Here is a 25,479-nt window from a genome sequence, read left to right as displayed (position 1 = left end):
GCAGGCCGTGCCGCGATTGGCCGCGTGGGCGCGGGCCGCGCAGCGGGTCGGTGCGCGCGCCAACGCCCTTCAGCGCTGGCTCGGCCGAGACGGGAGCGGCTCTTTCTCTCCGCCACAGCCCCGAGCGCGGCACCGACCGGGTGCGGCCCGGCCCCACAGCCCGGCGGACCCAGGTGAGCGCGGGGCCGCGGCCGGCGGCGGGATGGGCCCCGCTCCGCTGCCTCCTCCCGCCGCGTCCTCCATTTTGTGATCGCGGCGTGGAGAGCTCGGCGGCCCCGGGGAGCGGGAGGTGCATCCAGCGCCGCCATTTCGCAGCCGCCGCCGCTTCCTCTTCCCGCCCCGTCGCCACGGGGACTCCGCCGGCCGCCCCCGCGCCCCCCGCCGTCCCAGGGGACGCGGCCGCTGAGCCCGGGACCGTACCCGCTGCCGTGTACCGGGAGCCGCCGCGCCGAGGTCCGGATCGGCGGCCGCCNCGGGATGGGGGGCCGCCGGGGCGGACGGGAGGCCGGCTCCGCCGCGCCCCGCCGCCGGAGGAGAAGCGCCCGGGCCCCCTCCCCGGCCTCGCGGCCCCGGCCCCGCTCGCCCCCCGGGAGGCGGGTCCTGGAGGGGTTTAACCCCCGCTGTGCTCCCCGGCGCCGAGCTCGCCTTGCTGCTTTTATTAAGTATTTTTTTTCCCGCCAGTCCCAGCATTCATGCCCGCCTGCCTCCGGCGCTCGCCCGCAGGGCTGGTAGCGCACGGAGGCAGGGATTTGGGCGAGGGCCCTCGGCAGGGTGGTAACCAGGAATCATCCCACGAGCCCCTGTTAGAGGGCATATTAATATGCTCACGTAGGGCACGAAGGAAGAGCGGGGCGATGGCTTTTTTCAGATGGAAAACCAGCTATTTCCACTGCTTGGGCGGCTGGCTGCCGTCCCTTGGATAGCACCGGCCGAGTGTGACTTCTCCGCCTGGGTTTCTAGGTCGTGGTTTCCCGAGGGGTGGACCCTTGGGACGAGTCCCCGTAGCCTTGCATGGAAGGGCAGGATGTTGCAGTCCGCCTCTCCAGGAGCAGCACCTGGAGATGGGGAAGGGAAGGCAAGGCTCGCAGTAATTCTCTTTTTTTTGCTGAGTTGCGATGGGGTGCTGCACGACCGTGTTGGGTGGTGTTTATCCTGGCATCACGGTTGCTGTCTTCTTTCTGTCAGGTTTTGAGGCGCATTCTCGTGTTGATAGTGTGACATCTCCAGCTTCTTCTGCTACTGCACTGCTCTTGTCCCACTGCCAGCCACCATGGATAAGACCGAGTTGATCCAGAAAGCCAAGCTGGCTGAGCAAGCCGAGCGCTACGATGACATGGCCACCTGCATGAAGGCGGTCACGGAGCAAGGGGCCGAGCTGTCCAACGAGGAGCGCAACCTGCTCTCCGTGGCCTACAAGAACGTGGTGGGGGGGCGGCGCTCGGCCTGGAGGGTCATCTCCAGCATCGAGCAGAAGACAGACACCAGTGACAAGAAGATGCAGCTTATCAAGGACTATCGGGAGAAGGTGGAGTCTGAGCTCAGGTCCATCTGCACCACGGTGCTGGTAAGTGGGGACTTTGTGTTTTCTTATATTTTGTTTAAGGTAGAGAAATGCAGTATTTAAGTGTGTTGCTGTACTGGGGGAAGCATTGGGAACTTGGTTGGGGTATATCATCCCATGTTGTGCTGGGGTAGGTGAGGCCAGTAGTGTAACTTCTACAACCCTTACCTAGGTCCCCGTGATGAGGAGGAACAACTGCACTGTGCTATTGGCCCTGTATGTGTAGAGGTATTTGAGATACTGCATGTGAATCACTCCACCCAGAAACGTACCTCATAGACATTCAGAACTGAGTATTTCACCAGGTAGTTGCAGAGATACAGAGAATTTAGTCTCTGTGCTGTGGTTAGTAAACCTATTCGTAAGATAAGCTGAAAACGTGAAAACTCCTTTGTTCAGATCAACTAATAACTTGCTACAAACGTTGAAACAATGTGTGCATTTTGTTTACTTCCTCATGAAGAGAAATACTCTAAAGGGGTCTTCAAGAGACATTTTGAGGAATGTTTTAACATAAATTTGACTTTACAAACTTAGACATCTGTATTGAAGGGGGGAAAGAGACATGTAGAAATTGTCTTTGTTAGATGCAAGCTGACTTCTCAGGGTACCTTTGAGATGAGTTTGCAGTAATTATGGAGCAATGTAAAGCTGAGGTGTAAAGACTGGAATGACACCCTAAGCATGCGTCAAACCTCTAAGTACATTTCTGTGGAAGCAGCAGAATTCCAGACGCTGTTGATAGGAGAACTGTAGTGGGAGCTCAAGAGATGTGTGTCAGCAGTGTGGAGGCTGCTGGACCCAGTTCTACATGACCAGGGAATTGTACTGCAAGAAACTGCATGTGCATAGTGCTGTAGTAATTCTGTGGCAGATCATCTTCAGTGGTTGATTTGCTCCTCTTAGTTACCTTTTCTTTGGTGTCTAGTATTGCTAATGTGAGACCAGGAGGAAGCAAGTCTGTAAGGAAATAGACAATTTTGAGGTAAATTTATCCTAGATTTGTTTAGGAGATGTGAATTTAAAGGTGGCTCGTTTGGAAGTAACTGATTTTTCTTCTTGATTAAGTGTTCTGGCTCATGCACAAGGGAATGCTTCTTTGGATTGTGCTGAAAATACCTGTATACTTCCTTGTATGCTGCCACCTAGATTTGTTCTTTCTTCTAAATCAAAATGAGTTATCTTGAAAATAATTTTCATATTTATTACCTTTATGAATCAGTTAATTCCTTAGCACATTTAAGAGCCCCTACCTTCCACAAGAGCAAAATTGTTTCTCCAGTTACAGGTGTATTGATGTTATGAAACTTTCACCTTTGTGAAAATGATGGAACTAATGTAGGATTCCTGCTTCCTGTGACAAGAGTTTCATTCTTGTGAACCCTGTGTGATGAAGTGCCAGCATTTGTGTCACTCTTTTTTCTCTACTAGTGCCCCACTTCAGAACTAACTTCTTGGTCATTCTTGTGAACCCTGTGTGATGAAGTGCCAGCATTTGTGTCACTCTTTTCTCTACTCAGTGCCCCACTTCAGAACTAACTCCTTGAGACCTCCGTGTAAAGCTCACTCTTAATCTTTAATCTCCCTTTGTCCTTTTACCAAATCTAGTGCCTTGGAGAAAGTGATGCATAAAATCTCATACTGGTTGTGCCATTTTGACAAGGAACTTTTGTTTCTGTAGGGAGAGCCCCTTCACCCAGTGTCTCTACTGAAGTTATTCCACCCCATCTGATGGTGGCCAGCAGGTATTCTGGTAGCTGTGCTAGCCCAGACCTGTAGTGTAGGGACAGCAAGCTCTTCCTGTGCTGGATGAATTTCTCACTGCGTTCTCGCTAATGGCCTGTTGGCAGCTCTCCCCTTCCGGCCTGGAAGGCTGCAGGAAGTAGTGAAGACCAAAACCTGCAGCTGAGCATGCTTTTCCTGTCCTGACCTGCTGCAAAGATATGCCTTCCTTTGGTAGAAGGAGATGTTGGCTATCTACTGCAAGCCTTCCTTTTCTTTTATTCTTCCTTTGAGGGCCATGTGCAGTTCTGTTCTCTTCTGATTCCCTCCCTTTCCCTCTCCATCTACCACTCCTATGATCCATGAGTCAGCAGGAGAGGTTGGAATTCAGGACTAGCAGGCGTTACAAAGGATGGGTTTCCTAAAGCTGAGCCACACAATTATTTTGGCTCCTCCTTTGAATCATAATTTCTTCTGTACTAGTACTATGGTAACAGCTTGTGCCTTTTTCAGATCTCTTCAGCTGAATCTCAGAGATGTCTTTTTAATTCTAGGAAGGCAGCTAAACTAACAACTGCTGGCAAGTAGTATGGAAAGGTTGCTTGTCATCTGGAGTATTTGGATTTAGCAAGGGTGGGTGTGTTGGGTGGAGTGTGACTGCTGTTAGTCATACTACTAACAGTTTTTTCAAAAGGTTTTTTTTTTAACTACTGGTGTGGCATCTTTCTAAATCTTCATGTAGAAGTACTTGTGCTACCATTAAAAATGCTGCTAATTTTTTTAATTAAAATTTCAGGAACATGGAATCTGTAATTACTTTTTTTCCTGCAAAAAAAAAAAAAATGCCCCAAGTCAGTTAAGCATTGTTTCAGGTCATGGTTTGATAAAGAACTTAATTACCACTAGAATACAAACATTCAAAGTTGCGTTGAGATATCTGTATATAGATATATACATAAAAATAAAGCTTTTACTGATTATTTAACTGTCATTCTTTAACTGCCTATCTTGCAAGTAGGCATGATCTGAATGCTTTTCAGCTGTTAATTTTATGACTGATCTTTCAGATGAGAATAGCTCTAATGGAGAAATGGTATGGCTGTCAAACAACTTGCACAAATGTTTTATTTCAAAGGTACACTAGGAGGTTTTGCTGAACTCCCTGTATTGATTGATTAATTCTTTGGTAATGTAGAGAGTTAATGTTGAATCATCCCTTATGACTCATAGTTAAAACTGTTCTTGAAACTCTCTTCTTGAATAAAGAAACAGGTTGGCAACTTAATTTTTTTCAAGATAAAGCTGTACTATGTTGATTCATATACTCTGAGGACAAAGTTTGTGTTGATTTCTCTTGACTTGAGTCATTTCGAGATGGATACTAGATAACGTAAAAGGGGTGGATGCAGCAGCAACTTTCACATAATTAGTGAAATGATGTGGGAAACTTTGAAGATGGAACATAGAGTATAAGGTTTGCTTAGTTACATGCACACTCCACTGTTCAGTGACAACAGTTTTTCAAAAAAGTTAACTTTTGAATTGGACCCTTTCTGGGGAAGCAGATTAAACTGGTGGCTTTTCTGAGAGCCTCGGTGGTTTTGCATGGCTATAACTTGTGTTGCATTCAGGCTCCTTTGTTCTGCAGAGAGCAGTAATGTGAAGGCAGGGAGGACAGCAGCCCTTGCCTGGGAGTGCTCTCCAGCTCGAGGGGTTTTGTGAGTGTTTGCATGTGTTCAGTTTCTAGGTCCTGATGTGTTGGAGCTCTTCTTGGACTAATAGAGATAAGGTTTGGTAACTATTTGCCCACAGTTTAAATCTTGATGAATATGCAGAATCATTAGGGCTTGAAAACAACTGTGTCTTGATTGTTACTTCTCCTGTCTCTAGGTGAAATGTTAAAGTGTTTTTTAAATATTCTTAGAAAATCTTGTGTAGAAAAGTTATATACCTGAGGCTTTTAAGTTGTTTCCCATTTATCAGTTTTCAGTGTCCTCTGTAAACATTTTTACATTGTATTATGTCAGGCCCATGTTGGCTTGTTTTTCTGGAAGTGAGCAATGGCATTGTGAACTCTGAGAAATGAGGGAACAGTCACATTACTTGTGCTGTTGATTCTTTTTGCCACCCTGTGGCAGTGCCTGCAATGAAAGCTATAGGTGTGTATTGACTGTATTTTTATTATCTTAAGACTGATGGGATGCTTTGATCTTCTGAGAGATTTTACTGTTGATTGTTGAAAGCATGTATTAGTGTGTTGCTCTTGCCAGCTCCCCTTTCCTTCCTTCCTTCCTCCCTCCCTCCTCCCCAAGGTTGCAATGTTATTCCTACTGCTGCTTCACGTACTTAAGAAACAATAAAAGCTAATGAAAATGAGTAAAAGAACCTGTCCACTTCTGATTATTATCCATTTTGTAGCTCTAGTTCTAAAGTTAGTCACTTAAAATGAGTAGAACAAAATCGTGATGCTAGAAGGTAATCTTTAGAGCAGTTTGTTTCAACAGCACAAGTTCAGAGGTCCATTGAAAGTGAAGTTGGCATTTTCTTGCAAATAGATTACTCATATCAGCTAAAATATTTGATGTCTGATGATGGATAGCTTTGACCACAGCCCTTTTTCTTCCCTGCTGTTAACTTTGGCCTACAGAAAAGTGAAATCTTTGTGGTTTTTATTGCACATGTAGAACTTTGTGATATTCAGTAGGTATCAGCTTCATGCTTCTATCTAAACAATTTACCAAAATTTCTTATCTTGTGAATTCTTTGTCTCTGTGTTCCTGTTGTCAGAGAAGAGAGAGAGTTTGTACAGAAATATATGGTGCAGAAGTGAAACCCACTAAAAGGGTATTCCATACAGTCTTTTGATACAGGGAACTGTGTAGGATGCAGTTTTATTTTGAAGGTCAGGCATGCTAATCAATTAATATTACATTTGGACTTGAGTTAGTTGTCCCAGTTGTGGTTGGGACAGTTTCAAGTACTACTTTTAACCTTTTGTAAGTTAAAGCAACTGCTATTCTTAAATGGCTGACTGAAAGGAAAGGCTACTTCATAAAAGTTAGGTTGGGAATGTTACTTCTTGGTAAGTCCAGAATTGTGGAGTGAATGTGAATTGGATGAATAGTTTGGAATAAATAGTCTTTTTTTGTGAAAAGTAATTTGTGGAGAGAGAGATGATTTTTCCTTTGTGTTCTTAGCACAATTTCTAGCAGCCATCAACATTTGTGGTAAGAATTGTGAAACTTAATAGTTTAATTTTTTTTAGTTCAATATGGTTGAAACTTAGATCTGAACTTGACTTATTCATAGTTCTACCTTCTCTTACCTTCTCTGTCATCTTTCAATAGAGTCTGCTGCTGGAATCCTCACTCTCGTGCAAAGAAAATGAATCATTTCTGAAAAGGGACTGATTCTTGGAGAAACAAAGCCTAGAGTGCACTGAGGTTCTTGAACAGACTGTGAACTGTTCAAGACTCCAGCTGAGAATAGTTCAAGGAATTCTGATGGTAGCTGAAGCCTCCATCCCATGCAGTCATTGCTTGCTGCCCCCTCCCCTTACAGCTGAATGCTGTCTAGAATTACTAAATTTCTTGGAGGACGTTTATTGCTTTGGTGGCCTTGAGAAAGTAGAATGTGCTCACTGGGTCAAACTGGACAATAAAGCCAAAAATTTTGTTTTTTTCTGCTAATGCAGTGAAGTTTTTAACAGATTTTATAAATCACTGTCATGCTAACCTGCTAGACAGCTGTCTCACAGGCACTTCTACTACCTTGGATACTAATGTGATGAGCTGCCTTTTTGAAGAAAAGCACAGAAGGCTGTATGTGAGCGAGACAGAACTTGATGGGGAAAGAACACACTTGATTTTGAAGGTTATTACACTTGATTTCTTTATCATGGCACAAATTGGGGTTGTTTAGCACAGTGTTAAAGGAGCAGATTGTACCAGTTTCTGTACAGGCACTGCAGCTTGGAATTCTGGTTTCAGTAGTGGGGGGGATGCCTGATTTTCAGAGGAAGGTAGTGAAGAAAACAGCAGAGGAAGGGCTGGTAAAAGTGCATGGGTATACTTTGTATGTTTGGGAGATGAAGGTGCACGCTTGATTAATCAATGTTTTCATATTTAGCTTTATGCTCCTGGCCCTTGAGAATGAGGGGCCAGGTGCTTTCTTACTGCCCATAGACTTGAATCCAATTTTGTCACAAAGGTAAGGTAAGTGATAGCACTTCATTTGTGATACTCAGTATAGCTCCACCAAATTTATTGGAGGGGTGTTAACAAGTTTCTCCTCATCCTTTCTGCATTCCAGGAAGCTGGAACCAACATGAGAACACTTTAGTGTGCATACTGCTGATTTGGAAGCTTGTCATTTGCTAATCCATCCTGTATATGAATATATAACAGTGCCTGGCTTGTGTGAGCCAGGCACAAAGGAGAGGCAGCAAAACAGTGTGAGTGCTCAGTTTCACATCTTGTAGTCTGTGCACCCACCAAAACATCAGATGTCAAGATCTAAGAACTGGAAGTCCTGAATTAGCTATGTACCTTTCTCTAAATTTGTTAAAGTAATCAAGGGTTTGATTTACCAGTTTCTAATATTGATAAGGGTTTATTATTTGCTCTGTTACTCTTTATTCTCTCCTTTAATTTATATGACCTGTTAATTTATATGCTCTCTTCACTGAAGTAGCCTGATATACAAGTAGTATTCAGCTCTGAAAACAGAAGAATTTGCATTTGCTTTAATAATAGCTTTTCTAAATACACTATATATACTCTTACCTGACTGACAGCCACATCATTCCTGGATAAAACTTCTTCAGGAAGTTTTGTTCTGAAGTCAAATATATTTTGCAAAATTCTTGTAAGCAGAAATTGTTTTTAATAAAAGTAGGTAGCAGGGCCTTAGCAAAAAGTCATGGCTCACTTTCTGTGAGATGTTGTAACCAGGTTATCTGAAATGCTGACTTCAGTTTTTCTGACCTAAGGTTAGACTTCATTGTTACAGGTTGTCTCATTTGGGGAATAACAAATTACTGACACACTCTCAGTCACAGTCCCAATAGACTGAGTAAAATAATATATTGCTGGTTTCCTTCAAGATACAGGATGATGCAAAAGGCTCTTCCAAGCTACACCATGCAGTGGGAAGAAAGTATATCTGTTGTGTTACCATTTTGAGTTTCAGTGATCCCAAGCCTCTGATCAAGAGCTCCCAAAGAGAGACGAGAACTGAAGCAAGTCAAAATGAGTTCTTTGTGTAAGGGCAATGTACCTTAAGACCACATAACTCCTTGTGTGCTGTTGTTTGTCTTGAGTGCTGTTAGTCTAGATATACCTTGGCCAGTCATTTAATTTTACCTTTGGGTTTCTGTATCTGCAGAGCGTAGAAGTATTTTTAAATAGAAATTTAGACTTTTTTTGGTTGATTCTGTCATATTATGCAATGCCACAAATGGATACTAAAAGAAGCTTTTAGATGGCCAGGATTCTGAAGAGAAGGATTTGGTGTCTAAAATGTGTGTTTGCTAAGAGAAGAGCACTTGGAAGTATTTTGAGGAATTAGAAGTATGTAAAATGCAGTCATGGAAGAATGTTAGAATCAATTTGAGATAAATATGTCAGATACCAAAGAATTTTTCCTGAAAGCTTTTAGCTGTGTTGTAGAGCCATTAACTCATCAAAAATTTATACTTTTTGAAAAGAAGAATGACTTCTTTTTTAATACTCATTTCTACATTTGATGGGGGGGGGAACTAGAAAACTTCAGGGTCTTCTGTAAAAACTTAATAGCTCTGTGACTTTCACTGGATTGTTCATCTTGTCTGAAAAAATCTATAGAAAGGAGAACTTGTATTTCCATGCACTTACAGTTCCTGGCTTACATAGTTCTCTGGGGACCACAGAACTTTCTAACTTGAGGAGAAGTATAAGCAGTGAGTGTAAATTCTAGATTAATTTAATCTCAACCCCAGGTGGGAATAGTGTGGGCAGACGTGCTGCAGCTCAGGCTTCCAGTGTATTTGTTAAGTGAGATTCCAGATACTTCATTCAGGGCCAATCCTAGGTATTGGCTGCCAGTTCTTAAAACTCTATAGACAAAGACATGGAACCAAATGGAAAAGATGAATTAGGTCACCTCTCTGTTTTCATGTCAGGTACATTTGTCTCCGCTCTCAGTAGCGCTCTGTCAGGTCATCTTAAGGCCATGCCATTACTGGAAAGGTGCACACATTTTTTCCTCAATACATAAACTGAAACAGTGTTAGTCTGGAGAGGTCTGTATGAAAATCACTTAATGTTCTCCCAAAAGGAGTTGATGCATAGAGCTTGGATCCTGAAGGATGAAGAACTCAGTTCCGCTGAATTACACTGTTGAAAGTAAAGTGATCTTACTGTTGCAGCAGGGGACTCTCCCTTTCCTGTCAAGAAAACAACTGCTGAACGTTAAAAAACACCTAGGTTTCAGTGAGTCATACTGTGGACTTTGGAATGACTGATTTTACTTAAAATAGTCAAGAAGTCTTAAATACTACTCTGCTAGACGATTAAAACAGGCAGTCATTTGTGAGTAGAAGCCTTATTGAAAGGTCTGAACCCACACCAATCATCTCTGCTGTCAGAGACTTTGGAATATTTGATGTGTTGAAATTCACATTTAAGTTATATTAGGTGATTATGTTGGTCTGAGCTGCCTCACCAACTTTAGCTTTGCTTTTTGACTGCAGCTGGGGTGGAAACCATTTCTGTCTATGCTGTTTCTAGGTCCTTTTTTCATACTGGGTCTAGATGGACTGTCAAAAATACTTGAGACTGAATAATTTTTCCAAATATTTTGCATACTGCAGCCCTGAATTTATGTAGCCTCATAGACTCCTAGTGTTCCTGTGAGATGCAGGCTGCTCATCTAGATGGGACTCTGATGTTGAATCCATGTTTCAGGGTGGTGAGTTAACTTGCTAGAAGAAGTGTTGACATGCACTCTGTGCCTTGTGCATTATTTTTAGGAACCTAGTCTCAAAATAGGTTTATTTTGAAACAGTTTCTTCACTTGCATGTGACTTTTTGGTTCTGTGGGGTTTGGCCAATTAGTGTGTGGTACAACATGAAGTAATCAGTTACTTGCTGTTACCCAGGTAACATCTGTTCTGGTGCCTGTGCTCCTTAATAAGCAAAACAACCCAAAAGCACTTAAAGCTCAAAACAGAGAACATTCAGTGTCAGTTCAGAAAGCAAAGAAACATCTAGGAAACAGCAATAAAACTCAGTCCAGTTCCTGTAAAACCTGTGAAAAATTGGTACTCTGTGGAATGACGGCACCTCCTCTGCTGGCAGGTCTGAGAACACTTAGACAGCTAAGAGCTGCTGAGCAGAAGTTCAGCTTTTTTTTTGTGTGTGTGGTTTTTTTTGTTTGTTTGTTTTTTTGATGTTGTTGTTTTTTCTTGTTTCTTTTTTTCCATATAAAAGTATTGATATTAGCTTTTTCTTCTGTCAAAAAATTACTACGATGGGATTTTGTTTTTTCTAGATGCTTTTCATGTCATACGAGTTCAAGCCAGGTGAAGGATATTGTTTTAAATTACTAAAACCTGCAAATGCCAGTTGCTTCACACAAACTGTTAAGATGTTCACTTTTAAAAATAGCATTTAAAGTTACATTCCCAGAAGATGGAGATGGTGCTGAAATAAGGTATTTTAAACATCTTGAAGTAAGATATATAGGCTTAAGGTTCAAGGGTATTGTTGAAACACTCTGACTTGAAAAAATCAAACTTTATCCGACATAGACTTCATTCAGAAAATTCTGTGCCAGCCATTTAGAGTATTGACACTCTCCTCCTTGCTAAATACCACACAGCAGCTTAACTTATGGGACTAACTTTTGGAGAGCATTGCTGTTTCTGATGGTTGCTTTTACATTGACTTCTTTCCTTTTAGTGGAACAAAATTAATGATAAACTGTACTCAGTGAGAAATGCAAATGACAGTGTAGATCTGTCTTTTGATACTGTAACACTAAACTTGGTGCTGGTGATGTGACCCAAACATGTCATAGGTGTTGACATCTGAGTGATGGTGACATTATAAGTGTTTTTGATTACTTGAGTTTACCACATTGAGAATGTCTGTCCTTACTTAGGCACATGCTGTCTTTAATATGCTTTGAAAATTGGCCTCAAACTAGTTGTGATGGGTAGATAGTCTCTGGAGCTGAGCTGGTTCACATTTATCCTCTGGTATTGAATGGTTAAGTGTGAAGAATATATCCACTAGCTATTGGTATTGTAGTATGTGAGGAGATTTACACTCATGAACTCGCTACTCGTACTGAAGTCCAAGTCTAAATGGCACAACCACTGAAGGAAGCTAAAAGGTCAGTTGGGTATTCAAGATGGGCTTTTTTCCAAATTCATCTTTGCTGGTATGATTTTTTTATAGCTGGATATGTGGGAAGAGAGAAGAGCACAGACCAGATAGCAGTGGTATTTTTCTGCCACTTGAACCTACCCTGTAGTTAAACTGTATAGAAAGTATTTAGCATACACTGTGGTTGAACTTAATGTCTCAATCAGTCTTGCCTTTTAAAATAGGCTTAGGTGGGGAGAGAGTGGTGGGACTTTCTGTTATGATGTCAGCTTTTTCAAGGCGATGTTGCCCTGAAAAGAGAAAACAGAAAGCATATGTGGAGTGGGACTGGAACACGAATTGCAGGGGAGATGTGCCAGTGTATTGTAAGGAGAGGTTGGCTGGATGCACACACCACAAATAATTATTGAGGAGATCTGTCTTCAGGGAGCTGCTTTGTCTGTGTCAGACATACCTTCAGGTAAAGGTATGCCTGACATTCCTTCAGGACTTGCTTTTCATAAAGCTGGGAAAATGGGGAAGTGATGAGAGCAGATAAACTGACTTAGTATTTCTGGCTCAGGTTAATTGAAATGGTCAGTGAGAACCACATGTTCAACCCTTGAGCCTACTTAAACAGAAGGGAAAAGGGACTGAGAGGATACTTAGTTGGGAAAGAACAAGAGTTCTTTCCAACAAGAGTTGGAAAAGGATCCAAAAAGGCAATTGAAATGTGAGTTTCATCTGCATGTAGAGGAAGATGTTTGCCAATGGAAAGAGAAAAAAAAAAAATTCAGCTTTTAGGGGAAGAAGTATCTAGCTGCCAGGCTCCCAGCCTGCTCCCCATGGCTTCTCCAGGCAGCTGCAGACCTGTTCCAGGTTCCATAATAGATAAATAAGCCTTCCTTTCATGGGAGGGGAAAAGAATATCATGTATGAGAATATGATGCTGTTAGGATGACAAGAGTGTTAGCACACCATGAAGCTGGAAATAAACTGAAATGGATCAGCAGCACTTAGGAGAAGTGGAGTGGGGAATCTTGTCGTGCTCCAGGAGGACCAGCAGGCCACTTGAGCATAATATGGCAGTGTGGGGTGACAGCAGCTACCAACCACAGACTGTCACACTGCAAACCTGCTGTAATGCAGCTCCAGTGGGTCACAGAGGGTCTGGTCTGAGGATGCAGCTTTGATTCCTGTATCTCATACTGCTCCTGGTTCTGAGAGGCACCCCCCATCAGGGCAGATCAGCTGCTCACCTTCATTCAGGTGGCTTTCCTGCAGCTTCTGAGCATGCTTTGTGTTGCAGAGCACATAATTCCTGGCTTTTCAAGGCTTGGCTTAGAACGTGATGGGAAGAGCTGCAATTCTTAAGTGATGGTGGCAGCCGTATTTTAATACATGAAAGGGATGGGGACATTCACTGTATGGGAGCATGGATGGCAGTCTTCCTCATCCATTAAGTATTGCCTTACTTAATTCCAGAATCATGCCTCTGGCAGTGCTTGTCTCTGCCTAGGTAAAATCACAAAAAGTTTGATGCTCTCTGTGGTCTACTTCATTGCTTTGCCTGCCTGTAGTCATTTTACTTAATACCAGCTGATGTTTAAAATAAGAATTCCTGGCTAATTTCTCTCTGCTGGAAAGGTAAAAATGTCCAGGTGGGGAAAGATGAGAGAAGAGATGCAGGAAATCACAAGTTTTTCTGGCTATTACTGACTCACAGCAGTGTAAAGCAAATAGTTTGGCTTATTGTGCTGTCTGCTCTCACTATGCCACCAAGATTTTGTCTCTAAGAGGGAGGGTAAGATGCCTTCCAAGAAATTGTGATAATCCTGAGATGAATGGCTCATGAAGTACACCAAATAAATCATTGATTTGAAAGATTTAACATCTGGCTTGATAAATAATCAGCTTCACTCAAAATCTGTTTGGATTCTGTTCTAACCTATGTGATTCATAAATGAGATCTTGTTCCATTTAAGGCTATTTTGTGAAGTCCAGAATGAGAATGCTGAAATAAGAATTCCTGGCTAATTTCTCTCTGCTGGAAAGGTAAAAATGTCCAGGTGGGGAAAGATGAGAGAAGAGATGCAGGAAATCACAAGTTTTTCTGGCTATTACTGACTCACAGCAGTGTAAAGCAAATAGTTTGGCTTATTGTGCTGTCTGCTCTCACTATGCCACCAAGATTTTGTCTCTAAGAGGGAGGGTAAGATGCCTTCCAAGAAATTGTGATAATCCTGAGATGAATGGCTCATGAAGTACACCAAATAAATCATTGATTTGAAAGATTTAACATCTGGCTTGATAAATAATCAGCTTCACTCAAAATCTGTTTGGATTCTGTTCTAACCTATGTGATTCATAAATGAGATCTTGTTCCATTTAAGGCTATTCAAAAAACAAAACTGAATATGTGAAGTCCAGAATGAGAATGTTCCACCATAGCTGAAGGAAAAGGCACAGGTCTCTTCTTGTGTTATGTAAGGACTAGGAGGTCCTTAAGATGAACTGGGAGTGAGAGCTGCTGCGCTGCTGAGCTTCTCCACCTGAGAAGTGCCTAGGAAACAACCCACTCTTTTCTGTCTGAAAAACTGCAGCTCATTCTCAGCATCACTTCTTTCTCCAAGTTTCTCAGAAGTTTGGACAGAGCCACTGGTTATCAGAGTAATGTCTGTGTGTAATGAAGGCAGCATTTTAAGGATGCACTGACCCACAGGCCACAGTGCTGCTTGCTTGTGGAGGGCTGGCACAGCAAAATCCTTTCATATTCCCAGGAAAAGTGTATGGCCTACCCCATCTGGGGGGAGGAAAAAGTGGGTACTGATGCTCTAGGGAATGTAGCTTTCAGATTTGGCTAAAATTTGCCATGCTAAAGCTTTCCTGTAAACATTCTTTAGTGTGCACTAGAATCCAGGGGTTAAGTGTTTTTCAGCCATAACCAAGCCAGATCAGCTCTAGAGCTAGAGCTGCCTCCAAAGCCAGAATTTTTTAATAAAATGGGTAAGACTTCTTGTGTGCTAAGTATACAGTAAATTTCTGTGGTTTGGAAAGCATAAAAAAAATGCCTGATTGCCTGATGGTTCCCTTGTTGATATAGTTGTAACATCTTGAAAGTTTTATTTCAGTATTTGAAAGATGAATCAAAGATACAGTTTTGTATCTACATGGCATTTTTAAACCAGGTATCTTCACTGCTTGTCTGGTGAGTGCTCTCAGTATTTGAAAGATGAATCAAAGATACAGTTTTGTATCTACATGGCATTTTAAACCAGGTATCTTCACTGCTTCTCTGGTCAGTGCTTCTTACACTGTGGCACAGTTAATCTGAGCACATGGATAGATCACATCTCTGCTACTTAATGCAGTCCCAGCCATAGGATGGCTTTTGGAGCCTGGTGGTTATTCTTCAGACATCATGGATTTATGGAACATTAATTAGTTCTAAACCACAGGTGTATTATCACGTTTCATCATTCTGGGCACTTTCTTGGAAAATCAAACTCAAATGTTAGACTTGAGGTTACCACATTGTTGTCTCTGAGGCTGAAACTGGTTTGTGTAGTGTTGCCCTTCTATGGCTGACCTAGACATTGTCATAGGAGAAAAGCAGCAGGGAAACATTGAGCCAAAATGTGATGTTTTTTTCTTTGCAGAAATCTATAGAGTGGGAATAACTCATTATAATATGGAATGATTCATGCACAATAACAGTATTAATACAGTGTTGTATTACCCATCTGCCTACTATCTTTTAACTCTTGTTTTGAAATGGGCCTAAGGTTTTGCTGCTTTTTCCATAACACCAGTGATCTGTACTGTTCTGTATGTTTGCTGAAGCCCCTCTGTACTTGGCTGTGTTAAAGTGTTACACAGATTCCTCACTTATGCCTTTGTCAAATAGCCAGTGTCTAGGCTTTGGCAGTGGTTTTTATAGCCTTATAGAAACTCCTAAAAATGTCTTTGATTTGGTAGGTGCAAGGGTATGTCAGGCTTGGTGTCAGCTTACCTTCTGCTGCTTTCCCTAGGGTGGTATCAAGGGCAGGTGTGACTCTCTTCTTGCCTTACTGCCTTGGTGGGCATCTCTGAGGGAGCTTGTCTGGGCACTGCAGTGTTACATCCATGGGACACGTACAGTTTGGATGCAAAAATGCTTTTTTACCCAATTGGAAGTACCCTACTACAAGTGTCAGTTTAAAATAATTGCCAAAACCTCAAATGGACTTGGATTGAGTAAACACTTTGAACTGGACTGCTTTGCTTCTATTGATCATTAAAGGAAGTAATATTGGTATGGTGGTATGCATAGGGAGTAAGTTTGTCTAAAATTAGCTTGTTTTGATTATAGTGCTCTAGTAGTCAATTAAAGTGCTAAGGATTTTTGTGTAGAAAGCTAACAGTTGCTTGAATATTTCCTTTGTAGCTGCTTCTTGTATTTGGATACATGTTCCTGTAACAAAAATCTTAACTAGCCAGCTGCATGCTTTGTGGAAACTTTCTGCTCCTTTTTTGACCTATTTACTTTACAGATAAGTAAATGCAGATCTTTATCACTTAAATTCCTACTGTGACGTTTCTCTGGGCATTGCAGGGTTTCCTTGAGTATCTGAACTAATTTGCATCTTTTGTCAATTCTGGAGAGCATGGTTGGTTGTAGTAATGAGTTGGGTAAAATCTCTGGAGTTCAGGGGCAAGGTCAGCCAGAAGTTGCTCTGCTGCTTGTCAGTTCTCTGAACTACCCTGTTCTCTAGGGGAAAGTCCTATGTCTCTTCTCTCCTTTCTTCACCCCTGTTTTAGGATGATTTGCAGCCTTGGAGAGAGACTTACCTTCTCTTTCTGGAGGCTTGCAAACCTTTCCTTGTCCTTCTGGCATTGGGTAGGGGAGCTGTGAACAAGGGGAGTGGTGTTTGCAGCAGCTCAGGCTGTGCTGGAGAGCACTGTATAGCTCTTTCCATTCAGGGGCTGGCAAGGTGGATATGAAGGACGCCTCCCTGCTGTGCTGCAGCCAGGTGTTCCTTTAGAGCCTTGTGAAGAGCTGGTGCACTTTGGTGAGGTTGGCTGCCAACTGAATGGGTTTGAATCCTTGACCCCCTGTGATAGGTGGGCTGGAGATTCCTTATCACAAGTCTAATAAACAGAATTGATGACAAAAAAAGTATCTTTGGAACTTTGTGTTGTGCTTTGCTTTTCCAGTAAAAGCTTACTCATTTGCAATGTTTTTGAAATGAGAGTGTATTTCCTGAAACTAAACTTGGTCCTGAAACTGTACATCAGTAAACCTTTCCTTGTTACTTGCAGTCTGATTAGCCAGTTGCCTGTTCATCTTAATGTAGTCTCTGGTTTTGTGCCTAAAGTCAGTTTGTTGGAATAAGTGTGCATCTATCTAAAATGCCTTAGAAATCTGTTTAGCCTTGTATCAAACATTTGAGTCCATCCAAACTGGATGAACTCAAATCTGGGAGATAAGTAGATTGAACTTAGCTGCAGTGGTGTTTGCAATATGTCAATGTGTGTTTTGTTGTTGTTTCAGGAGCTCTTGGACAAATATTTAATAGCTAATGCAACTAATCCAGAGAGCAAGGTATTCTACCTGAAGATGAAGGGAGACTACTTCCGATACCTGGCTGAGGTTGCCTGTGGTGATGACAGAAAACGTAAGTACAGCTCTGCTCATGGGTGAGGGGCCAGGAAATGAAATACACAGACTCCAAATTCACATGAGTTAGCTGTGTTTCAGTCAGAAATCTCCAGTTTTCATACAGACAGAGAGCAAAACTGACTAGACCTTAAGAATGCCGGGGAATTTTAGCCGGTGTTCCTGTCATCTACCCTAAATTCCTGAATAGTTGTTCCATAATGCTTACTTCAAATCTTCTGGGAAACAGTGTAGGTGAAGGTATGGTAATATATTTAAAGTTGCTTGTTTGTAGTTCTTTACTAAAAGTTGGTTTGGGCAAGTAAATGAATCTCTATAATATTTTGTACTCCATGGTAGAGTCCTGTTGGTCTTCAAATTATAACCATTTCAATGTGAAGCAGACTTCATTGCAGTCATCTGCGTTTGTAAAGAAGCCACAAAATTACTAGATTGATACTCTAGAAAAAAAGCATGAGCTGTACTCTAAAATTATTGATTTTAATGGGAATAATACTGTTCCTGAAATTTTAGTTTGCCTTTTGGATTCAGCAGGAAAAGCCTGGAAACTGCTGCTTGATACTGGGCATCTTGAGACTGTAGACCTTTCCTAGGAGTTAGAACAGGTGCACAGGTAGTTGTAGGTACCTCAGGAACCTCTCCTGGGGAAGGTTTTAACTCTGTATTGAGCAGATGTACAGAATACATTATTAAAACTGTCTAGCAAGGTGCCCAAATAGTGTTGTGATGTTAAAAACTCTTGGTATCATAAGTTAGTGATCTGTTTCTATATACCAGACTAAAATTAGTTGTGCTTTGGTGCTGTGACACAAAGGAGAGGGACTGCTGGAACGTGTGGATGCTGCAGTGGCTGCCCCCTGGGGTTGGGCATGGCAGGGTCTGACCCTGTTGGCCACCAGAAACTGATTGCAGCACACAGTGGGAGGATGGGGCTGGCTGTCCCTTCAGTGAAGGCTTCATTAGTCTGCCTCTATTGTAGGAGCATTCAAGTTGAAAGATGAAAACATACAGAATGGAGTAGAAGTCTTTGCATTAATGTGTTGTATTCAGAAATTCCGAACACTTAATTTGATTCAAGTAGCAGCAGCGAGTCCATGGGGAGCAGAGAAAACCTGCCTTTGGCTTTCACAAAGATCATCTGATTTATACTTTGTCTCAAGCAACAGATACAAATCTGGGCTTGTCCAAGCACAGAAATACCAGCTCCTGTTTGCTGAAATGACTGCCGTTAAATGGCACACATGCTGATAGGGGATGCAGTGCAGGGGAGGTTGATTGATGCAGCCTTGTTAGCAGATCCTGCTGGTGCTTAGCTCTGAAGTTACAGTTTATGTGTATCACCATGTGGACTTTTCTGCTTAACTTCTTGCAAGCTTCAAGACTTCAAGCTTTTCTGATGTTCCACCTCAAAACATCTGTTTATTTTCTCAGCTTCAAATGTATTTTATGTACTTACAAGCTAATTTATCTCCTGGATTTGCTAGCTTTTTGCCTTCTTTCACCTGTTCTCAACAAATAGATAGTCCTTTAGCATCATTACTGTGTAAGTACTGGAAAGTCCAAATCTGTCTTGACTCTTTTCAGTACTTACTATATTTTACTTACCAAGTTCTTTTACCAGCATTTGCTGGAGCAGTGCCAGTACTAGCTAGCTCCCTCACAGAATATTTTGAGCTCTGACAATGACCTTTCTTTTCCTACAATCTCCTTCCATTCTGCAGCATGTTTAAGGCAGCTGTTGGCCCTTTGGCTGTCTATCAGAAGTGAATCTGGAATAGATTATAGGTAGCACTCCTGAAGTATTCTGACCTGGTAACCTCTTTTCTCTGTCATGTTTATCCCAGTTATTTTGGGCACAACATTCAGGCTTTTAATCTTGGCCTGTCTACACGGAGATTTTGGATGCAAACCTTCGGTTTTTCAGGAGCATGCTGTGTGTGCCTTCCAAACTTCCTCAAGGAACTGGGCCTTCTTTACTCTGCACCCGTAACTCACGTGAACATGTCCATCCTGAGAAAGGATGGAGTACGAGTTCTGTAGAAAAAGTAATGCACAAATGCTTCCCCTCCACCCCCAAAGTATCAAAGACCACTGAAGACTGAAGTAGTCTTGGATGCTTGTGTTTACTAAGTTCTGTGTGTTTATCTCTCTTGAATGCCTTTGCTCTGTAGTAGCTTAGTTTGCTCCCTGTGCTTTGTCAGTGGCAACTGTACTTAAGATGGGTGTACAGTCATTAATTTGATTAAAGGTAAGTGCACTGTTTTCCTAAGAACAGGTTTATGTACAGCACTAGAGTCTCCTACTAATGGAGTCATCTAGGTAGGAATCTCTTTTAAAAAATTTAAACAAACCTAAAACCAGTTTTTGTCATCCTTTTACAGAAACAATAGAAAACTCACAGGGAGCTTATCAGGAGGCATTTGATATCAGCAAGAAGGAGATGCAGCCAACACATCCAATTCGTCTGGGTCTAGCTCTTAACTTCTCTGTATTTTATTATGAGATTCTCAACAATCCTGAGCTTGCCTGCACACTGGCAAAGACAGTAAGTCACTTTTTTTTCCCCAGTATGTCTGCAGGGAAAGTAGAAGAGAGTTTATGGTTAAAACTATGAGTTATTGCTTCCTAGAGTTTGTGAATGAAATGATGAAATTTAAAGTTTCTGGTTTCCTAGCTCATATTGTTAGTGGGATTGAAGGGGTACAAGCAGGCTGTGTTTGCAATGTGACTTAAATTTTCAGCAGCATGGGAAGCTTTTATTTTGTCTTTAGTATGGTTTTGTTTCAAGTAGAGCACGTCATTTAACTTCTGATGTTGCTTATTTTTTATTTTTTAAGCTACATTTTCTGGTAGGTTTAGCTTCTGCTTGCTTAATGATCAGTTAATAGAGAGGCTAAAGATTGTTTAATTATTCCAGGCGTTCGATGAGGCAATTGCAGAACTTGATACACTGAACGAAGACTCATACAAAGACAGTACTCTCATCATGCAGTTGCTTAGAGACAACCTAACAGTAAGTTGGTTTTTTATGTATTATCTGGTACTTTTCTCCAGGTGTTTGCTTAGACTGAATCTGTGATGGAAAAAACCTTATTTTCCTCTCACACAAAGCACAGCACTGACCTGGGCTGTTTCCTATGATAGCTTTTCAAAACTTAGTTGGAATGTTGTGTAAGTTGATGTCCAACTTCATGACGTGTAATCTGGAATAACAGCCTGGTTAGCTCACATTCTTCCTGGTGTGATGGCCTTTATGGTAGAGGGGAGAAGGGGCATTCAGCCCAACCTAATGTGTAAGATAGGACAAGGAATTTAAAAAGGTCATCTGTGATCTATCAGGGAATTTTACTCAAACTTTTTTGATTACTACCTCAAAACAAAGTTTCTCCTGTTGTACATCCAGTGTAGCTTACTTTACTTGTTGTCCTGATTTTCATTCAAAAGCTCTGAAATTTCAGTGGACTAAGAATAAAATCAGTTTGTTTGAGTGTATTATTATAATGATAAACCATTTAAGAAAAATGCTTTATGGAACAACTAAGTTGTATTAAAATACGCAGCTATGGCAGTTTTTCAGGGAATACTGCATTTAAAATTAGAACAACATTTATTATTTTGCAATAGTCTTTCAGTAGAAGTGTCTGTTGTTAGCAGAGTGAAGTGGGTAGCTTTGATAACCAAAGTGGCAATCTACAGTTGCAGGATTCAGACTGCTGTGTTTGAAATGGAAGTTGCCTGTGGAGCTGCCATTGAGGCTGTTGAATGGCCTGGGATAGATGGCACAGCTCACTGTTAGGCACAAGAGCTGGAGCCACTGAGAGCATGTCTGCACTGCCTGAGGAGGAAGCTCCTTGTGCCCTGTGCATGGGGAGCTCTGCCCAGTGACCTGTCCCCCAGCAAGTGCTGGAAGCCAGGTTGTGCAGTGCCAGTGCACTGGTACTTCGTGGGCATCCCTAAGTCTAATTCATTGTAGTTTCCTGACACTCAGTAGTTGTCTCTTTTTGGACTTCAAGCTGCACTTCTGAAAGCTGACACTGTTCTTCTTTTCTTTCTAGTTATGGACATCAGACAGTGCAGGAGAAGAATGTGATGCTGCAGAAGGTGCAGAAAACTAAACTGCACGTGGGGCGTCATTCTCCCTTTCCTTCTCAAAAAAACCTTTTTACACGTTTCCATTCCTTATAGCTCCACTTGGATTTCCTATAGCAAAGAAAGCCCATCCATGTGTATGGAAATCAATTTATAGTCTTTTCACACTGCAGCTTTGGGAAAACTCCATTCCTTGATTTGTGTTTGTCCTGGCCTTCCTGGTGTGCGGTTACTGCTGTAGAAAAGTATTAATAGCTTCATTTCATATAAACATAAGTAACTTCCAAACACTTATGTAGCGGACTAAAGTGTACCTGGTATTTAAAAACAAATCTGAACCAGTTCCTGCCAGTTGACTGTGTTTTGTATTACAGTAAGATATGAAAATGTAGTTAATTGCAACAAAAGAGTGTTTCACATAGCATTTAATTCTCCACATTCCCTTCTTATTCTGCAGGGTTTCCTTTCCATAATTGACTTTCACATGCTACTGTGTATTCGTTTCAGTAGGAATATGGAAGTTCTGGGCCAGATCAAGTTGAGCATTTAAAGTTTGGAAAACCACAAATTGAGTTGCTTCCCGTATCATGTAATACAGAAGCTTGTGTGTTCAAAAACAGGGGCTTCTCTTAATCTTCAGTTGCTGCTGTTTAAGTTGATATCCCTTCCCAATAAAAGTTCACTTACACTCCTGCCTTTGTAGTTCTGGTATTCACTTTACTATGTATTAGAAGCAGCATGTTACTGCTGGAGTACAGGCAGTGCTTTTTGGCAGACTAAAGTGCATGTCATTTCTTAATACACTGGAATGGGAAAACCAATTGAAGTTCACATGTCCAAGTATAAAATTTAGTACTTTTCCATGCAGATTTGTGCACATGTGAGAAGGTGTCAAGTTTGTCCAGTGATTGTTAGAGAGTTTGGACCACTATTGTGTGTTGCTAATCATTGATTGTAGTCCCAAAAAAGCCTTGTGAAAATGTTATGCCCTCTGTAACAGCAAAGTAACATTAAATAAAATTACATTTTATAAACCACCTACTGTTGACTTGTAACAATTCCATATAATAACTTAAGGGCTGACTTAAGAAGTAAGTATTTTGTGCTGGAAATGTCTTTCTCAAATTTATTGCATACTTCTTAAAAGTCTGCTTTTAAATGAACTTGTTTTAAAAAAATACCCCGGATAACTTCTCATAGTTAATCTGACATGTGGACTTCTTAATAACTAAATCTAATGAAGGAAATGGATTTAGCTTAGTTATGAACTGAGAAAAGATAGCCAATTTCTTTATACTCTTTCATGGCTTGCAAATATTCTCATCTAAATGATGCCATTTTTTTTGTAATCTATTGGAGTTCTCTGCTGGGTTCTCTGTTGTGTTTTTCCTGATGGATCTCATTACAGTGTCCCAGCTACATGTTTAGTAATGCAGAGGACTTTGTCATGCTCTAGAATGTTAGTTTGTGTGCTGCTACATCATGATCTGCTTTCTCTTGTTCTTAGACTACATTTAATGTTACTGTTTTCCCTCATTTTTTTGGACCTTTTTGTAACAATATGTTGCTCTGCTTTTTTTTCTTTTCCCCCTGGATCCCTTAAGAGTTTTTTTCCTAAATCTCTACCTCTTACTTTCCCATGTTGGTGGGTTTTTGAAAATATTTAACTCTTTGTAGTGTTGTGGCTGGACAAGAAATCACATTACAAAAAAGGATATATATTACTAGTCCTTGAAAGCTTCTGGTGGTATATCTTCCACCTTCCATGTTTTTATTCATTGAGTGTGCACAATGAGTGTTTCTACAATAAAACTGTTCAGATTCTGTGCTTCAATTGACATGCATTGCTCTAAAAAAAAAAACCTGTATAAATTCCATTTTCTTCATGCAGTCACTTTGAATTGCTGTCAAAGTATTGTGTGGCAGGACTCTACATAGTAAACTCATATGCTTCTTAATCGGTGTTTTGGTTTCGTAATTTCCCCTCCCCCACACATTTCTTACTGATCCTTTCTTTGTTTCATGAAGGTTTTAGCTGCTAAGTGCTGCCATTCTCTCGTAAGGCTGTTTGGGTCCTGCACGTAGCAGTCAGCTCTATCTGCTCATTTTTTGCTTTCTTTGCTCAAGGTTTGCTTTCTGTGCTGTCTTAGCTTGCACTGCATGGTCAGTTAACACTGTTCTCTTGTTTCCTTGCTTTTGCACCTTGTTGAGAGAGTTGTCAGTTTTCCTTACAGGAACAGCTGGGCCTTGTATCTAGATTATAGCTTAATTTATTAAATTTATTTCTGATTATTATCAAGCTGGGCAAATTCTAGACTGTCTCTTGTTGATTGCATCTGTGTTTTACATGAAAAAAGTCTTGAAACTGCAGCATCAGTTTTTAAATTTTAATAATAATGAGTACAGCAGCATCTCTCCTCATTGGTACTTCCAAAATTCTGCCAAGCATTTGCATTGTTTGGAGGGGAGAGGGAATGAAATGTGTAGAGGAATAGGACAATACCACAAATAAAAGGGATGGATTGTAATTCCCTAAATAACTTTGCTGAGTCTTTCCCTCCCAGGTAAACCTGGGCAATAAATCATCATATGTAGGAAAAGGGCAGACTTTGTAATTTATTCCAGACATTATTGGAAGCACAGACTTGAGATTCCCATTGTACAGCTGAAATCCAGACTTGTGTACCAAGAGCTAACTGCCCTGTTTTGTGTGAATGGGGCTAGATGACACGGCTGCTGAAAGCTCCAGCAATTACAGCCTGGCCAGCTTTCAGCTGTATAAAATGCCAGAGTGGGAAGGGTGAAATGTTAGTACCAGCTTTGGGTTACTGCCATGATCTTTTCTGCTACGCTGCAAAGACTCCAGCTGCCTAGAGGAATGCTTTGTTGTCTTCTGCCACATTGTCATGAGGACACTGATAATAAAGTGTAGCCTGAAACTATGTCATCAACTATTTTAAAACTTGTATTTCTGTATATGCAAACCAGTTTAAAGGCAGTTTGTCTGAAGTGTAGGATCTGTGCATTGATATGTGTAAGAATTTCTGAGCAGAGATTCTGTAAATGCCATTAGAAGGGGCTCATAAGCTTTTTTACTGCAAATTACCTTCTTTGTTGTCCAACCTCTTTGCTTAGTTAAATCCTCATTCCTGTTGTGGCCATTGTCATTGTAAAAGCCCTCTACTTTGTAAGCAAAAGGACAGTTTGTAAAATCTGTTTGGAGGGAGAAGACTGTGGTTTTTTATAAGCCTTGGCTTCAAATCACATATGGCTGCTCATGTTGTTGCTGCTGAGCAGATGCTGGGTACTTCCAATCTGTTGTAAATCTGTTGGAAACAATAAAAGAGGGTCATTACAGTTCTGTAAAAAGGAGGAAAATGAGAGGGAGAAGAGATGTTTGTTTCTATGCTATGAATTACTTAAATTGCATTCCCCAGGGAAATCTGGTGTGTGACAGCCAGGGAGTGACAGAGTTTGGTTTCAGCAGTAACAGCAATAACAACACTGTACATTATAGCATTCTTCACATAACTCAAGGCTTCCAAAGAGATTTTGTGTGTGTGTTAAGTGATACCGAAACCTCTGTAGTACAGGATGTGTGAATCAGCCCAGTGAAGTTTAAAAGGTACTTGTGTTTCTGTTCATAGAACCAATTATGCCAATGTGAACCAGGAGGCAACAGAATACTTTGGCTCTTATAAAATGGCAGAGCCAAGGTTTTGCCGCTCCCATCCCTTCTGAAAAATCCAGGCTGACACAAAACCTGCCTTTGTTCATTGGTTTCAATGTATAGGTGACTTAAACTTCATTTATAGAGCTAATTTGATCAGACTGAAGGATCTGAACAAGATCTTGCTGTATGATTTCAAAGGTTTCAATAGTTGGTGAACTTTATTAACAACTTAATTCACCTTTAATGTTAGAATTGATCTGTATAAATACAGGACCTTGAGAACATAATTTTCAATTTTCATACACTGGGTCTTCAGTAGGGTTTTATTCATAAATATAATTCATAAATATATTAATAAACATAGGATATGCACCCACATAAAATATATTTTTATTTGGATACTTCAAAATATAGATATTTGTTAACA

At 41.2% G+C, this 25,479-nt stretch overlaps 1 protein-coding gene across 1 annotated transcript; it reads left to right on the top strand.

The window, feature by feature from the left end:
- The first annotated feature begins 16 nt into the window (after positions 1-16).
- Positions 17-22,416, top strand: YWHAQ (tyrosine 3-monooxygenase/tryptophan 5-monooxygenase activation protein theta). Its single transcript, XM_039715576.1, has 6 exons — positions 17-173; positions 1,186-1,564; positions 17,165-17,288; positions 19,672-19,835; positions 20,208-20,303; positions 21,346-22,416. The coding sequence occupies exons 2-6, from the start codon at positions 1,271-1,273 to the stop codon at positions 21,403-21,405; spliced, it is 738 nt and encodes a 245-aa protein (XP_039571510.1). The 5' UTR covers positions 17-173; positions 1,186-1,270; the 3' UTR covers positions 21,406-22,416.
- The last annotated feature ends 3,063 nt before the right edge of the window (positions 22,417-25,479 follow it).

Source organism: Passer montanus, unplaced genomic scaffold, assembly GCF_014805655.1.
Source record: "Passer montanus isolate IOZ18808 unplaced genomic scaffold, ASM1480565v1 scaffold34, whole genome shotgun sequence".
Classification (NCBI taxonomy): domain Eukaryota; kingdom Metazoa; phylum Chordata; class Aves; order Passeriformes; family Passeridae; genus Passer; species Passer montanus.
Note: the sequence above shows the minus strand (reverse complement) of the source record. Positions and strands in the feature narration are given on the sequence as shown.

Excerpts from the sequence above, each read along its gene's own strand:
- YWHAQ (XM_039715576.1), top strand. The coding sequence starts at position 1,271 with ATGGATAAGACCGAGTTGATCCAGAAAGCCAAGCTGGCTGAGCAAGCC. Across the intron at positions 1,565-17,164 it reads CCATCTGCACCACGGTGCTG|GAGCTCTTGGACAAATATTT; the intron begins GTAAGTGGGGAC and ends TTGTTGTTTCAG. Across the intron at positions 19,836-20,207 it reads CCTGCACACTGGCAAAGACA|GCGTTCGATGAGGCAATTGC; the intron begins GTAAGTCACTTT and ends TAATTATTCCAG.